Below are 16,726 nucleotides of genomic sequence, written 5' to 3'. Positions count from 1 at the left end.
TTTTGGGGGCACAGCTTCTAAGAACCGGAAGATGAATAAACTCTACTGACAGATACTATTGAATCCCTTCAGGACTGAGGGAAAATAAGTACAGAGATTGATTAGCAGTGGGTAATTTCTGCACACTCGGTTTCTTTTCAGAAAAACGTGGGGAGGGCAAGTATCTGCTGCGGCGGCATTAGGCAGAAAGAATGTGGGTGACAAGCAGAGAGATGGAACTTGGGGCGCGGCCACGTGCTCTGCATTCTCTCACATTCATGCATATGAGGCATCCGAGTTAACTCTCCAGGGTCGGGAAGCAAAGAGCAGCCTGAATCCTGAGCAAACACCTATGAGATGTGCCTACTGATGTCTCTTTGGTAGAGTATTTTTTTCGCACATCAAGTCACATAGCTGTCTGTTGTTCCTGGACTGTGTTGCTCACCAAGTCAGCAGGCTGCAGGGCTGCATCTGAGACCTGTTCATCTTCTACATGCTGTGAAGATATGAGGGGACAGTGAAGGTGGACATCCTTCAGACCTTACACCATAGCAGCTTACATAATGCGACCAGAACAGCCAAAAGGGTAGCTAGAATATAAATACATGCCATGCACTCAGTGACCCTGCTTGTGAAAATACAGGTGATGGAACATAACTAGGCCACATAATTTATTGAGCCTTTTGCTTCACAGAATTATTGGCTCTGAGATCCCTTTGAATAATGAGCCTTGGATATTGACATAGGGTCCACATGTGATTGCCACATTTGAGGTCTGTGTGAAATGGACCGCAGGTGTAGTGTGCTTTGGAAAAGGATTTTTGGAAAGGCTTCAACTGCAACGGCAACTTGACCTGGCTGTGCCCGGCGTCCTACTTGTGGCAGGGTTTCTCCGCAGGCTTCAGCAAGTGATAGGAATGTGGGGCAGACATCCTCCAAGCTGAGCTTGGACTCAGCTTCCTGAGGTCAGGGGCCTGGGTTCCTGGCCCCTCAGCCCATGGGGAGATGACTCCACTGCAGCTCCTGGGGCCTCTCTTTCGCTGCCCCTGTCCCCCACCCCACCCAGACAGTGGTCCGGGGTGGGGAGGACTCAGATAAAGACCCCAGATGTAGGGATCAGAACAATTCTTCAAGTGGCCCTTCGCCTATGTATCAGGTGTCCGAGATAACATTTCCTCTTGGGCCTCTAGGAGGGAGGAAATTCAGATCTCCTCAGCTCCAGGGCATCTTATGCCCCCTGACCACTGGGGCAATCAGGTTACAGACCCTAGGCCAGATTTTAGGGCATGCTCTCACCTGCCTGTGTCAGCTGTCGGTTCAGTTGGTTTTGCAGTAGCTTTTCAGAGCCACTGTGCCCTGTGACTGAGGGACTTGGTGGCTGCTCGACTCTCAGGGTTACGACAGGGATAAGCGCTTCTCAAATTAACGTGATAAATAAGAGATGTACAGTGGCCGGACACATTCGCTGGCTTACCTGTCGAACTTGATTATTTGGAAGCTTATTTCTCCAGAGTCTTGGATTTCAAATTAGAAATATGTCTTCTATTCCTCCCTCTAATTCCTTTCTCAAGCCTCAATTTGTCCATTTCCCTTAGGGGAATAATCCTCTTAACCCCCATGCACGCTGTAGGAGTACGTTTGCTTTGGTGAGAAAGAAAAGGGTTGCTGTAAAAATAGGTTGGTTAGAACTAGCATTTCTAGGTGTTTACCAACAGAAATCAAAATCTGTTTTGGCCCTTACCATTTTCAATCTCATGAAACAGTTAAGTTACAGGTTGTTTTGATTCATTGTAATCAGATCTATCCATTCTGATTCATAATGATGTTTATCCCTTTTTTCCTCCAAATGCTAACCCAGTGGAAGAATTTGATATACTGTGCTATTGCCAGAAAGAGTAGACATTAACTATTAAATAATTTTACCATTATCATAAGTCACCCACCATTATTAATAAGTACTGAATGCCCTAATATCCGTCCCTAGTTCAGAACCGGAAGGGTCTCTGCCCCTGTGAGGTGTGTGTGAAGAGGGATCGACTAGGAAGGAAACAGTTATTTCTGACGAACCTCAGTTACCCTCCCTATTTAAGTGGGTTCGTTATGTTAGAGATGGGAAGCCCCTAGGCGAGTGCAGTGTTAATCCAGCTGTGCACCACTGTGGTTCTTAGTCCAGGTTGTTGGAAGTGAGCACAGCCATGCTGAGAAGCCCCTTGAGACGGGGAAGGTTCTGGCCTCTGAGCCATTAGGGAAGGAGAGTAGGGCACCCAGACGTGCTTCCCCAAAGAGGGGCCACTCTTCCTAATTTCACACCGTGATGTGTGTATTGACCATACTCATTCTTCCATTCATTAATTCCTTCATCATTCACTCATTCCGCAAGCATTTACCAAGTACATTGCGTGGGCCTGGCATTGTTAGCCCCTGAAAATACCTAAATGGAGGGCATGTTCCTGTCTTCCAGAACCACCCAGTCTCGGAGGAGAGACAGTTACATCAACTTTTAACATAAAACAGTGTGGTCTGTACGGTGATAACCATTCCCACAGGGTGAGATGGGGCACTGAGGACCCGAGGCCTAACTTTTTACACGAGGGTGGAAGGGAGAAGAAACAGAAGGCTCACGGCAGCCTTCCTGGTGGAGGTGGCATCAGGGCCGGATTCGGAGGCTAGATTCGGAGTGAGGCTAGTGTTTGAGTCCTGGTTTTGCCACCTGCTGGCTGTATGACTTTGGGTAAGATACTCACTAAAATCTCAGTTTTGTCATCTCAACAATGCAGGTAACAGTGTTACCTGCCTCCAAGAATTGTTTAAAGATTAAGTGAAATAATATAGGTAAAGTGCAAATCTGAGTGCCTGAAACAGGCCACGTTCACTAAAGCCGATAATCACCACTGCTGGCATCATCATCATCATCATCATTTGCCAGACCTTATTCACAGTGAAACATTGATTTTAATGATAAATTAAAATTTATTATTTTACAGATTATTATGTGAAGAGTTAATTAATTTAGTTGTATATAGATGCCACAAAGAGAAGGAACTTTGACATTAGTTCTGATGAGTGCATTTGTGAACCAAACCGTTAATCCAGAAAAACAAAATTAGCCCCCCCAAAAGTCACAAGTCCTTGTAGCAAAGGAACCTTAGAACCTGGTAGAAAATGTGTAGGATTTTTCTAGAGCGGTAGTTTGTTATTGTTCTTTTTAAAAAATGAATTAATAACTAAATATTTTGAGCATTTCTCAGTTTCGATTTCTCATGTGTCAATATCAATAGATATAACCCGTGTAAACAAGATCTCTTGAGGGGTCTCAATAAACTTGCAGACTCCTAAGGGATTCTGAGACCGAGAGGATTCTGAGAACCTCCGTCCTAAAGAACAAGATCTACCCGGTACTCTTTCCCCAGGCTGTTAGGCTGCAGGGAGGCAGGACAGCTCAGGCTGGCTGGCCTGTGTAGAGGACGCCTGCAGGCTTTTCTTGACCAAATGTCAGTTAATAACACCTGCTTCCTCTCTCCCCAGGTCAGGGGCCTCAGGCTTAGCTGCACCTTGGAACCACCTGGGCTATTAACAAATAGATGCCTGGTCCCACCCCTAGGGTCCATGATTTGGTCCGTCTGGGCTGTAGCTATGGCATATGATTTTTTAAAATCCCTAAGCGATTCGGATGTGAAGTCAAAGTTGAGAACCACTGTTGAAGGTAGTCAGTGAGGAGGTGAGTCGGCTTGATAATGTCAGAATGTAGCAACAACACCCTTACTTATTTACTAATAGTTGCTGTTAAAAGTCTCAGGGAAACTACATCAAATCCTTGTTATCAAAGTTAAAGCATTGATTTTTCCATAAGAAGGTTAAAAACAAAACAAGACCAAAAAAATCAACAGCCGTTTAATCATTTTGCTGTTTAGGGTTTTTTTAGGTAGTCCGACACACTTTGTCTAAGCAAGGTCAGTTCTTAGCTGAACTTCATCAGTTCTCCTGGATCCTAATGATATTGATCAGTGTCTCTGAACTGGGCCTCGAGATCCTCCTTGCATGGCAGCGCTCACTCTGGAGGACTCACTGGTCCTTCTCCAGAGGCGCCCTCCTCATACCCTTCCCCATGGGCACTGTGTGTGGATTATCCACAGAAGCTGGATTCCCAGTCTGGTTCCCATCCACCTCCTGCATTTCACCTCCACCAACCCCACCCCACTGAAGGATCTGAGTGTATTTAGAAAAATCCATGTTTCCTTTGTGTTGGAATACGGATGGCCAGTCTATTGCTGCAGGTAGTCTTAAAAATGAATACATAAATTTTTATTAAAAAAAATTTTTTTTCAGATCAGTTAATTTCCAGATTTTATTTGTCTTCATGAAATACAATCATAGAGTCTGAAAGTAATAATTTTATGCTTTCTTCTTTTCAAATCTTTCATGTCTTATTCACTGTTTAGAACTTTTAGAAGCTCTCTTCCTTCAATACTCATGAAAATAGAAGACGTTCTTATGTCATTTATGACTTTAATAAGACAATCTCTAGTGTTTAACTGTGAGAATAACAGTTGCTGGCTGTTTGTGCCATACTGAGAATACACTTTCCCATTTCTAGATTAATATTTTTCTATCATAAAAAGGACCAACTTGGTGCATTTCAAAGCCCCAACAGAAATTATTTTTATGCTCACCATCTCATTTTACCCAGAGTGAAATTTATTTGAGTAGTCAGCACTTATCTCTCTATATTCTCACCATTTTCAACCTCATGATAGGTTGATAGTTACCACTGACGGCGCTGGAATGTTTATCTCCATATTACACTTTACGATGAGTTATAAATTAAGAACGTTGCCAGTGAATATAAATATCACCAGTTTTAAATTTGAAATAACCAAGACTCCCGCTCTCAGTTCTGAAACCATTCCTCCAAGAGCGGATGTTGGAAAGAAGTGGGGAAAGAGCCCCTGTTTGGGGAGGTGGCCTCCGATCGCCAGGACCTCTCGAGGGTCAGCGTGGAGAGGAATGTGTCATTTGACTTCTGAATAGAAGCCCTTTGGCCAGTGAATGTGCTCCACCTGCCGCCTCCCCCAGTTCTCGGGACAGTAGCTTCTACAGAAGAGTGAGGCGGGTGCAGCTCCTGAGCTCCGGGCCACTTTGCTGTAACCTGTCCTCGGCGAGTCTAGTATTAGCCTTAGTGATAGACGCCTGCTTAGACAGCAGGCAAATTGTGCTTTGTCTACAGTTTTTAAGCCATGTCCTAGAATATGGTTCCAGATGCCTCAAAGGCCAGGGAATGAAACGGGCGGTTGCTGGGTTTGTCTTGAGCATGGCCTCCATCTATGCCAAATCCTGCCCCAGGGGGCAAGTGTGGTTCCTCCCCCTGCCCCCCAGGTAGTTTCTAGGTTCAGGCCCAGGCAGGGGTGCTTTGTCACCTCCCTTTGTGGTACTTCACGTCTGCCAAGTTTCAGCAGCGTGTCACGGCCTCGTGGCTAGCTGTGCCCCTCCTGCCCCGACACTCAGCCTGCGCTCGACTCAGCTCCCGGACGGAGCATTTGCGCAGCGTGTGCTCTGTCCTGACTAAGAGACGAGCTAAAGCAATGGACAGAAACTCAGGGGCCAGGCCATAGTGACTGTATGGACAGTAAGGACCGTAAACCTCGGAAACGTCGTGAGGGAGGGGCGTGTGTACGTCTTGAACCCGTGCCTGTGTGTGAGGGGGACGGCTGGCTGTGTGGGTCGGTGGCTGGCTCTGGGTCTGTGCTTTCACCTCTGATGCCGTCTTCCCGACACCCTCCCGCAGGCTCTGTTCACGCCACGTCGATAGCAGCCTCCAGAGTGGAGCAGGCACTGTCGGAAGTGGCGTCGTCTCTGCAGAGCAGCGCCCCCAAGCAGGGCCCGCTACACCCCTGGATGACGCTGGCGCAGATCTGGCTCCACGCAGGTACCGCCCCGCCCCTCAACCACACGCCCACCTGCCGCTCTGCCAGAGGGGCGCTTGCAGCCTGGGCCGCAGGGTTTATGCTGTAGCAGGGGCCAGAGATCTACACCCCAGACTTTCTTTGAGGGGGACAGCAGAGCGTGGTGTCCCAGACCCGACGGAGGTCTGGCAGTCCTGCAGCCTTGGAGTGGAGCCTCAGCTCTGCTACTTACCAACAGCTGCATAGGCTGGAGGGGATAGCCTCCCCTCTCAGCCTCGGTTTCCTCATCCGTACGGTGGGGTCAATAGCATCGTCTCCTAGGGTTGGTGAGCACAGTGCGTGGCACACCCTGGTGGTGAAGTCTAAGAGACCCTGGGAGAGAGGCCAGGTGTCCTGATGACACAGATGTCTTTATCTAAGCCGAGGGGGTGGGGGGACAGCGTTTTGATGTCCGACCTCTCCCTTCTGATGGCGCTCCTCGTAATCCTCCGAGAGCGAGGCAGGTACCAGCAGCTGCCGGACTGGAAACTAGCCCAGAAGGCAGGTGCGACAGCCCCTCCTCCAGCTTCACATGGCTGCTTCTGCATAGCTAGGAAGTCGCCACAATAAATCCAGCCTGCAGACATTTTAGCAATGGGAATCCCACTATACAGAGCAAATGGTGGCTATTGATTTGCTTACCTATTTATAGTTCCATAGGAAAGATAAATTCTGTTTCTCAAGTTTTCCCCCTTGATCTGCAAGGCCTTCCCAGGCTCAACTCTCAGGGTGCACAGCAAAAGCCCAGGTTTGGCTGCAAAAGCGCTTATTACCCACCACTGGCCATCTGTTTACTCCTTTTTTTGCCAAGGCTAATTGTATGATGTCCAACCTTGTTTGGAACCTTCGTGTAAGAAACACAATTGGATTTACCTGGGTTTGGCATGTCCCAGAGCCGAGCTCAGTCAGCCGCTTCCATGTTGGCATCTTTAATTGAGCCAAAACAACCACTGTAAATGAACAAATTATGTTCTTCTAAGCAGAAAGACAAAAGAGGGATGAATCACGAATGTGCCGATTGTTCTTCCTGTGCAGATGCTGGCCAGCGTTCAGCCTCTTACTGGGTTCTAGACAGGCTGACTCAAGGGCCCGGGAACAGCAGTCATGCCTTCCTCTGCGGCTCTCTTGAAGAAAAGCTGGTCCCCAGTCTAGGACCTGGTGCCTGTCTTACTCAGTCGCCCTCGTGAGCAGTGACGGCAAAGAACAAAAAGAGAAGGGGTTCCCTTTAGTGTCCAGGCCGGGTGAGACTGGCCGAACCTGCAGGGCTTAGTAGAGGGGCAGAGTTGTCCTTCAAAATGGGCCTGAAGTTGAGTTTTTAAAGGGCCAATGTCTACGAAACCACAAGGGCAGAAGGTGATCCTTCTAGGCTGGAAGCAGCTCCCTTGACCTCCCAGGCATTGCTTCTCTTGCCTGTGGCTCGGAAAAGCTAATGACCTTGGTGAGGGTCACTGAGTTCCAGGACCGCCTTGCCCAGTGGCTTGCTGCCCCCCACTCAGTTATCCAGGCTTTGCTCCTCTTGACGTGACCCACCATGACGCTTGGGAGGAAATTTTGTAGCTGCTTATTAGAACGTTGAAGAACCTGGCAGCTAAGATTCCTTGTGGAGTTATCCTTGAAGTTTTATGAATCGTGTGACATCCCTTTCCCGTTGCCGTAGCCTATAGGACAGAATAAATCTCTCATTGCTATTAATGCGTGTGGCTTTTAACGTTCTATGAGTTGGTGGAATTGTTTTTTTGTTGTTTTTTTTTTTTTTGCGGTACGCGGGCTTCTCACTGCTGTGGCCTCTCCCGTTGCGGAGCACAGGCTCCGGATGCGCAGGCTCAGCGGCCATGGCTCACGGGCCCAGCCGCTCCGCGGCATGTGGGATCTTCCCAGACCGAGGCACGAACCCGCGTCCCCTGCATCGGCAGGCGGACTCGCAACCACTGCGCCACCAGGGAAGCCCCGAGTTGGTGGAATTGAATTCTGGAAACGGAATATCATACTTGCCTTAAACTCCAGGCAGAATATAAATCCCGCTTCTATAGTATGTATGAATGAAGCAAATTATCATCTTTATAGGATTGGTGCTATACTGACTCTTTCAAAGCACTGACTTTGAGTCAAGATTAGAATTGTATCGTATATTCAATATGGTCTTTGAAGAGGTAAACTCAGAAGGAATTCATAAAAGAAGCTTCCACTGAACTGTAAGGTTTTACCATATGTGGTTTGAGCTTTACTGCTCTGGGTGGCAAACTAAAAGTGACTCACATTTTTTGACAACCTACGGAAACCAGGTAACATCTGCGTCCATCGTCAGCTCTAACAATACTGCCAGATGCTGTAAATGTCGCAAGCTTTGGAAGAAACTAGATCAAGGCCTCACACCCAAGGCCATGGTGTTTCTGTGGCGTTTGTGCGTCTCTTCTCTCCTGGTTGTTTTTTCTGGTGAGCTGCGTGTAGTGGGAGCTTGTGGTGGAGGCCCGTGCGGGAGGTGGCCCCAGATTTGAGGCTGGCAGGTAAGGCCACTCTGAGATGACCTCAGATTTCCAGGCTATTATATGAGCAGGTCCCTGAGCCACTTGTGTGTCATTTGAGTGGCAAAGAGATCATGACTGGGACACCTGAGCCTCTGGCTGCTCTGTGAGGAAATCAACCACAGGCCCAGTGGGGAGCACAGACCCAGGAAGTCCAGGGATGCTTGACCATCCGGGGTCCCTCCCGTCCTGTGTGGTGGGACCCATGCCCTGGGCGCCCCTTCCCTCTGTACCTCCTCCTCCTTCCTGGACACTTCTGACCCCAGGGCCCCAGGCTCCTCACAGGATACCTGGTGGCCAACTGGCATGGGTTGTACATGTTTTATTGCTTGGTTTGTTTGGATCCATGTGACAATTTTATTTCAAGATCTTTGCCCATCTGATAGGTGAAGATGGTATTTCAGTTGTCTGCTCATGGCTTCTGCCCATTTATCTTCCTAGATACTGAGCTTTTCTTTTTGAGTTGTAAGCACTTATTATGTGTCAAAGAAATTTGCTTTGTGCCATATGTGCTATAAGTATTTCCCCCCATTTTAATTTTGTTTGTGTTTTGGGGTTTTGTTGGGGTTTTTTTGCCAAATTTTTTTTTTTTTTTACATTTATCAAGCTTTTCCTTATAGCATCTGGGTATCACATGATATTTAGAGAGAAACTACCCATTTTTATGGTCTCTTTTCCTGAAAGTTCCAAGTACCTTCTAGGGCCATTTGTATGTACACCATCTTATAAAGAAGGTCCAAAGGGTTCTTTTCCTCTGTTTTGCAGAAGGGAAACCCAGGCCAAATAGAAGCCAGCACCTCTGTGGTCTCACCGGGCAGGAGTCAGGAGAGCTGAATTAGAGCATTTGATGTTTGTTGCACCTTGAGACCTATCTCCCTGGGAGTCATACATTGTTTTCTTTAGAATGCACACCTTATCACTGGCCTTTGGAAATTCATACATTCACAGTCATTCAGAGTTGAACCAGGGCCTTTCCCAAGCCAAGCAGCTTCTTGGTGTCCATCCTTCAATTTCCACTTCTGGGATGGCAGCTAAAAATGACTTTGCAGAAGGTGGACAATTTCTGCTTGTTACTTACTAATAATTATAGCTTTCACTTTGGCATCTCTCACCGTCGAAACCAACGGCTATTCTTAGATGTGCAAGATCAGATTTTCTGATTTCTGCTGGGAATGTAAAGCTGTGATACTCTCACAAATTCCTTGGCCCTGGCTGGCCTGTCCCCTTTGCCCTTCCCCCCTGCCAGGTTCCTCCCAGCCGCCGGGAGGCTGCATCGGCAGGGTTGAAGGGTAATCCTGTGGCATGGCCACCATGACAAGATGAAGACAGTTCCCAGACAGGTGGCGTGAGGGTCACTGTACAGGGAGTGCTTGCAGGAGGGAACATGTGGTACCCAGGGGTCAGGCCTGACCCGACACAGTGCCAGTCTCTGTGGGTCAGCCCCGCCAGACCTGCCCCATCTGCTGCCCTGGGAGGTTTTGATTCATGGTCTACAACCTGCAGGTAGCTGACTTTTACCAAGCACCGTGCATGTGCCAGACCTTATCCTAGGACTTTATGTGTCTTAACTTGTTTAGTCCTTGTGATAGCCATATAAGGTATAAATACCCTTTAATCACCCCATTTTACAGATGGAAAAACCAAGACACAGCTCTCACATCACCTGCCTAAGGTTACATGACTAATAAGTGGAGAAACCAGAAGTCAGACCCAACCAGTGTGGCCCCAGAGCCCCAGCCGCTGCCCAGGGCGGGCACTCGGCTATGGAACACACACCTGTGAGCATCTGTTTACGTGTGTCATCAGGGTGAGGCTCTGGAGCTCAGTGGTCAGCAGACGGACACGGGCTCTGCCTTCACGGAGTTTACACATGCGAAACATAACAATTGCAGAAGCACTTAATTCCACGGTGCCGAGTACCCCGGAGCAGCAGTGTGGGCTCTGGGAGAACTGGGAACAGAGGTCTTCCCCAGCCAGGACTGGAGGAGGCCTGAGCACGTGGCAGGCGTAGGACACACGTGGACAGGCCTGTGGGCCACGTGAGCCCTGAGGTTAGAGAAATGGCAGGGCCGCAGGGCATGAAGCCTAGAGAGGAAGAATCACGTGGCCGAGGCGAGGCCAGACGAGCCAGCGCCCTGGTGACCAGGTCAGGATCTCTTCCTAAAAGCACTGAAAAGCTGTTGAAGGACAGCAAGCGGGGGGAGGAAAGGATCAGAGGGAGGTTGCTACAAGATCACCCCCGCGGAACGTGGGGCACGGAACGGGAGACAGTGCCGTGGGGAGGCAAGGTCAGGAGCTTTGGTGTGCGTGACTGCGGGGAACGGCCGGTCTGAGGGTGGAGAGAGGGGGATACCTGAGTTGCATGTTCGAGGCAGAACTGATAGGACTTGTTGATGGGTTAGATGTAGGGGTGAAGGAAAAGGAAGACTCCTGTGTTGGGAGCTGGAGCCAGAGGGTAACTGGTGATTCCTCTTCCTGCCAAGGGCAGCCTGGGTGGTGGGAACCGATGGGTACGGATCGGGGAGCAAGAGCAACCAGAGTCCTGCTTGAACTTGGGAGCGTCGGGTGCCTGAGGACCCACAGTGAAGGTGTCAGGCAGGTGGCTGGATATTCAAGTCTACGCTTGAGGTTTGGGCTAGAAACGTCAAGTTGCGAGTGGGGATTTAAAGCCAAGGGGTGTGATGAGAAGGGCCTAAGAAGAGAAGGTCGATGGAGAAGGGAAAGGGCCAGGCCCCGGACCTGAGCCCCCAACAGTCAAGATTTGAGGAGGAGAGGAAAAGCCAAAGCAACAGAACGGAAGTGGTCAGCAAGGCGGGAGGGAACCGGGAGACGTGGCGTCCTGGCAGCCAAGGGGGGTTACAAAGGCGCCTGTGCGGTACCGTCAAGGGCTTGGCTTCTGGACTCAGACTAGTTGAAATCCTGGTCCCACACCCTAGTGCCCTCCTCTGCGAAATGACAGTTTGACAGTCACACAAGATAATGCATGAGAGTGTTCAACAGGGAGCAAACACTCAATAACTGTTAAAACAATGATTTCTTAATCAGCATTGTATCTTCATTTATTTTTTAAAGGTTATACTCCATTTATAGTTATTATAAAATATTCCCCACGTTGTATAATATATCCTTGCAGCTCATTTTATACCTAATAGTTCATACGTCTTAGTCCCCTACCCCTCCCTTGCCCCGCCCACTTCCCTCTCCCCATTGTAAAACAATGATTTTTTTTCTTTTATTGTTGATTCAATCTTTTTTTTTTTACATCTTTATTGGAGTATAATTGCTTTACAATGGTGTGTTAGTTTCTGCTTTATAACAAAGTGAATCCGTCACACATACACATATGTTCCCATATGTCTTCCCTCTTGCGTCTCCCTCCCTCCCTCCCTATCCCACCCCTCTAGGTGGTCACAAAGCACCGAGCTGATCTCCCTGTGCTATGCGGCTGCTTCCCACCAGCTATCTATTTTACATTTGGTAGTGTATACATGTCCATGCCTCTCTCTTGCTTTGTCACAGCTAAAGACACAGATCTACTAGAGAATGGACTTGAGGATATGGGGAGGGGGAAGGGTAAGCTGTGGTGAGCTGTGATAAAATAATGATTTTTAAGTGTGTGTGGCAGGTAGGAAATGCCGCGGAGGGCTTGAATAAGGGGGAGACAAAAACATTTGTCTCCCGGCAGACACCTGCGCCCAGCCCTGGCGCTGCTCTGCCCTCCGCGGCAGAGGCTGTCCCAGGACCAGCTTGCTAAGGTTGTTTCCCAAGTCTCCTCTCTCTAGGGAAGCAGGGTTTGGGGTCAAGGACATGGTTTCGGGGGGTCAGCGAGTCTGCAGGCCTAACTCCCTGCTGCCTGCAAGACTGAGAGAAGCTGATGGCCCTCGCGCCTTTTCCTGCATCCCTCTCCACCAGACCTCTGGCGGGATGGAGGATCTGACGGCACGCACACAGGTACAGCCCTCGGGCCGCCTCTCACATACACGGCTCCTTTGTGTGAGTTTCACAGAAATGTCCCCTCTGGGTAGGCTAAGCCCCAGGGAGCAGGTGTGCCTTAGCTGAAGGCACCTTGGTGAGAAGAGCTTCCTCGCTTTCCAGGGGCAGATGCAGCCCTACGCCAGGCTCACAGCTGGCCAGCGGGGTCCAGGCTAGTCAGCCCCACTCCGCCCAGCGCCTTTGCACGGCGCACGACCCAAACAGCCCTGAGCCCAAGGCAGGCAGTGGGAGCCGGTTCTCAGCCTTGCAGCCGATGTGAAGCAGGTGCTTGACAAGTGTCAGAAGAGCGAATGAACGAGTGAGGAAACCGGGCCCCGTGCGGGGCTGTGGGTGCGTCCCGCTCCAGGTCCCCCTATCGGGAGCCCCCTTCACCACTGAGGAGGATAGAGGCCCCGGGCCTTGGCACTATAGCTCAGCCCTTTTCAGATCCCATCTTTAGCTTGGTTTGGCCAACGATTTCGGAAAGCCCTCTGCGCGAGGCGCAGCGCAGAGGGGAGCGGACTTGATCCCGGCCCTCCAGGGACGCGACCTCTACGGGATAACACGAGTCACGGGAGCACGAGGCAGCCTGGGGTGAGGGACTCCCCAGAGCACGCAGGGCAGTGGAGGGGTGACGCACCCAGGCCTGTCTGGGGAAGTTGTGTGCAGGGTGGGGTTTGGGGGGACGTCGTGTGCAGGGTGGGGTTTGGGGGAGCCCAGGGTGAGCAGTGATGGGTCTGCAACAGTACAGGGAAGGCACTTTGGGCAGAAGGTACAGCACAGCCAAGGCGAGACCGTGAATTGAGCATGGAGGGAGTGAAAAGGTAGCAGGGTCCTAGTTTAGAACGGGAAGCAAAAACATTTGGGTTACTTTCACCTGCAATTGGGAACCATTGAGGGTTTGCAAGCGGGGGTGGGGTGGGGGGGTATTTCCAGCATTTTTCATAGTAACCTGGTAGCAAGGAGAAGGCAAGGGATTCCAGGGAGGACAGCCAGAGCTTAGTCTGAGCTTCAGAAAGGGGTAGAAAGTGTCCGTGACCCTGAGTGGCACCTTACCTTTGGTTAGAGGCTGTCAGCTGCCAGCGACCAGGACAGACTCTGTCCCTGTGACCTCTTCAGAGAGTGAGCCTTCAGAGCCCGCCCCGCAGCGGGGGCTCTGACATTGCACTGAACTGTGCTCTTGTTAGGAGCCGATCAGCTTCAAGTTCCCAGAGCCAGCTTCCCCTCTGTGTCGCTGTTCCTTCTGTACAAGCTCTTATATCTCTTAATGAGCTCAAAAGGCCCTTTGTGGGGTTTTTTTGTTTTTTTTTTCTTTTCACTTGAATTTAGCCCTTGGTGAAGGGGTCAGGGGAGCATCACTTGCTGTGGCTTCTCTGGCCTTTGACTCCTCATCGACCTGGGCCACAGAGATGGTTGCCTTCCTCTGACCCGCAAGCAGTGTCCATTAATCTACAGCCTTTCCTTAAGCACCTACTAAGTGCTAGATCCTGTGCTAAGGGATGCAGAGGTGACGTGGCTGGCAGTTGCTCATAGTTTTAGTGGGAAAAGACAATACCGATCACATTTTTTGGAGGCTTTGGGGAAATAGTACACCTCTGTTTACGTCCTGAGTTCTGAGCCAATTAAGAAAGAGACAGGGAGTGAGATGGAGATCACACTCCCAGCTCTGTGCCCCAGGAGGCTGAATCGGAGAATGCATCGTGACTTCTGGCCTCAGCTGGTCTCCCAGTGCATCACAGCTGATTGAATTCACCCGCCCCAAGTTGCTGGCCTCGCTGTCGCAGGGGCAGGGCCCAGCATCATGCCCGCAGGAGCAAGCGGAGAATGCGGGCACCCAAGGCTCCAGGCTTCCACCCTCTTGGTTGAGAGGCGGGCCAGCCTCAGGCCCCACCTGGCAGGTGAACAGGCCCAGGGAAGTTGATGGTCTTGCCCAAGGTCACAGACAAGACCTGGGCGCAGGGATCGAACCCTCCATGTTCCCCTGACACTGGCTGACCAACGGGGTACCCTAGAGCCCTGGGGTCCCCAGTGCTGCCTCAGAGACCCAGGGAGGGGGCCAAACCAAGAGGGAGGGCAGCTGTCCACTCTTAAGATCTCTTTGGAAGAAAGAGGCTCCACTGGGGAAAAATGGAAAAATGGCCCGCCCGTTGCGCCCGTGTCCTTCTGTTTGATCTTAAAACGAAGGGATCCGGGAGCAGCGCGGGCCGTGCACTCGCCTGCCTCTCTGCCTCGGGAGCGCAGGCCTCCGCGGTGACATGAGCCTGCCCCTACCACTTGGCCAGCACGGCAAAGAAGTCCTCGGGGGTCTGGATCCTCTCTCCCGCCTTCTCAATCATGACTCAGCTCAGCCCCCGTCGTCTGTTTCCTCATCACCAGGAGGGAGGAGAGGCACCAGACCTGTCGCCTAAGACACGGAACCAAGAAGACACTCGGTGCCGTGTTTGTTTTCACGGGGACCCACAGAGAACAGGGTGTCATCTACATTGTTGTGTTGGTGTTTAAGGCTCCCCCCACCCTGCTGCAACATACACCTTGATTCTTGTTATAAAAACTCTGGGGACTTCCCTGGTGGTCCAGTGGCTGGGAGTCCGCCTTCCAATGCAGGGGCTGCGGGTTTGATCCCTGGTCGGGGAACTGGGATTTCACATGCTGCGGGGCAACTAGGCCCGCCCGCCCCAACTAGAGAGGAGCCCGCACGCCGCAATGAAGAGCCTGAGTGCCGCAACTAAGCCCCGAAGCAGCCAAAAAACAAATAAATGAAAATGAAATAAAATAAACTTTAAAAATCAAAAACAAAACAAAGCTCTGGAATCATTTAGTCCCCAGTCTCCCAAGTTGGCCTTTATTCCGGAGCGATCTAGATGGGAGAGGCCTGTGGTGTCTCACCCGCCCACAGGCAGCCCTGGGACCTTGGAAATGAACACGAACTCACCCCCAAAGGGAAGCAAGTCAGGAGGCAGCCTACAGTGGGAGGAACATTCTGTATTGCTGCCCCCGCAGCCGCCAGGCTCCGGAACCTGAAACTGCCAGATACACCCCGGACGCTTCTGGCGGGAGCTTGGAGAGAGTCGTGTTACTGGAAGACAGCGGGCAGCCCTGCATGTCTACCTCCCAGGAGGACAGGTTTTGCAGAGGCCGAGGCGGAAGGACAGACGCGTGTGGTCTTTGTTCCTGCAGAGGCCCCGTGTGTCGTAGGTGCTCAGTAAGTACCTCGAGAGCGGAGTCTCGGAGGACGTGAGGCAGGCGCAGTGCCGGCCCGGCCACACTTAGAGCTCAGGTGTATGTGAGTGTCCGAGTTTCCAGGTCTGAGAGGCTGGGTCTCTCCCCGCAGGTCCCCGGGCCAGCCCATCACCTCTGCCCCCTGTCGAGGGGGACTGCCGGCCACAAGCACAGATGGGGTGCAGGGCGGGTCTGTGCCTCCCCCGGGCTTGCTCGTGGCCTGAGGAGTCAGCCACTGATGTGACTGTGGTCACCAGGGAAGTGAGGTGCTTAGGAGAGGGCCATCCAGTGGCATCGACACGGACCACACCCTGTCCAGAATTTCCAGTCTCTGTGCCTGAAGCCGGAGGTGGGGAGATAGAAGGGTGGATGTCAACAGTACATGCTGTCCGGGGGCGTAGCCAGGACCCCTCTCAAAATGTCTCTAGGGACACAGCCATCAGAGGGATACCCAGGCTGGGCTCCCCTTCCAGCTGGGGCTGGGGGTGGGACGGGGTCAGAGGTAGCTTCCGGGCGGGGGGTGGCCATTGAGCTGGGCTTTAAAGGGGGTACGGGGGTGACACCATCGGGGCAGAGGCAAGAGAGTAAACAAAAGCCCAGGGAAACAGCGGCGGCTTAACACAGCAGAGCCCGGGGGTGTAGGAAGCAGTAGGAACACAGGTTAGTAGGGGTGGTAGAGACAGTCACCAAGGGCTCTGGATGCCAGGCAAAGGGGTCTGGGTGTTATCTGGAGGCAGGGGAGACACTGTTCTCTGTAGAGAGCTGAGAGCACAGCCACAAAGCCACACCTGCCTATACCTTGCCCTGGGACCTCGGACAGATTGCTTAGCCTGTCTGTGCCTCAGTTTCCTTGTCTGTATAATGGGGATAAAATAATAGTACCTAGTGGATCACTGTGCAGATAAAAGCAGAAATGAGAACACTTCTCTGCACAAAGCACATGTTTGATGATTATTAGCTACTGTTATCATTACTGTTACCGTTCCTTCATCTGCAACCATTTCCTGCGCTCTGACTGCCAGGCACTCATCCAGTCACTGGGGACACAGCAGTGAATAGTGTGAAGCTGGTGGCTTATGTTCTAGAGGGGCCCCC

At 51.1% G+C, this 16,726-nt stretch overlaps 1 protein-coding gene across 4 annotated transcripts in view; it reads left to right on the top strand.

Moving 5' to 3' along the window:
- The window catches only part of TTC7B (tetratricopeptide repeat domain 7B), a gene marked incomplete at both ends in the record, with an annotated part of 240,931 nt that overhangs the window by 191,174 nt on the left and 33,031 nt on the right, over window positions 1-16,726 (top strand). For all 4 annotated transcript variants that reach the window (XM_079699318.1, XM_079699317.1, XM_079699316.1 and 1 more), the window contains one exon: window positions 5,762-5,902. In XM_079699318.1, coding sequence (XP_079555444.1) covers window positions 5,762-5,902 — 141 coding nt within the window. The remainder of the gene's footprint in view (window positions 1-5,761; window positions 5,903-16,726) is intronic.

Source organism: Hyperoodon ampullatus (assembly GCF_949752795.1).
Source record: "Hyperoodon ampullatus genome assembly, chromosome: 3".
Lineage (NCBI taxonomy): Eukaryota > Metazoa > Chordata > Mammalia > Artiodactyla > Ziphiidae > Hyperoodon > Hyperoodon ampullatus.
Note: the sequence above shows the minus strand (reverse complement) of the source record. Positions and strands in the feature narration are given on the sequence as shown.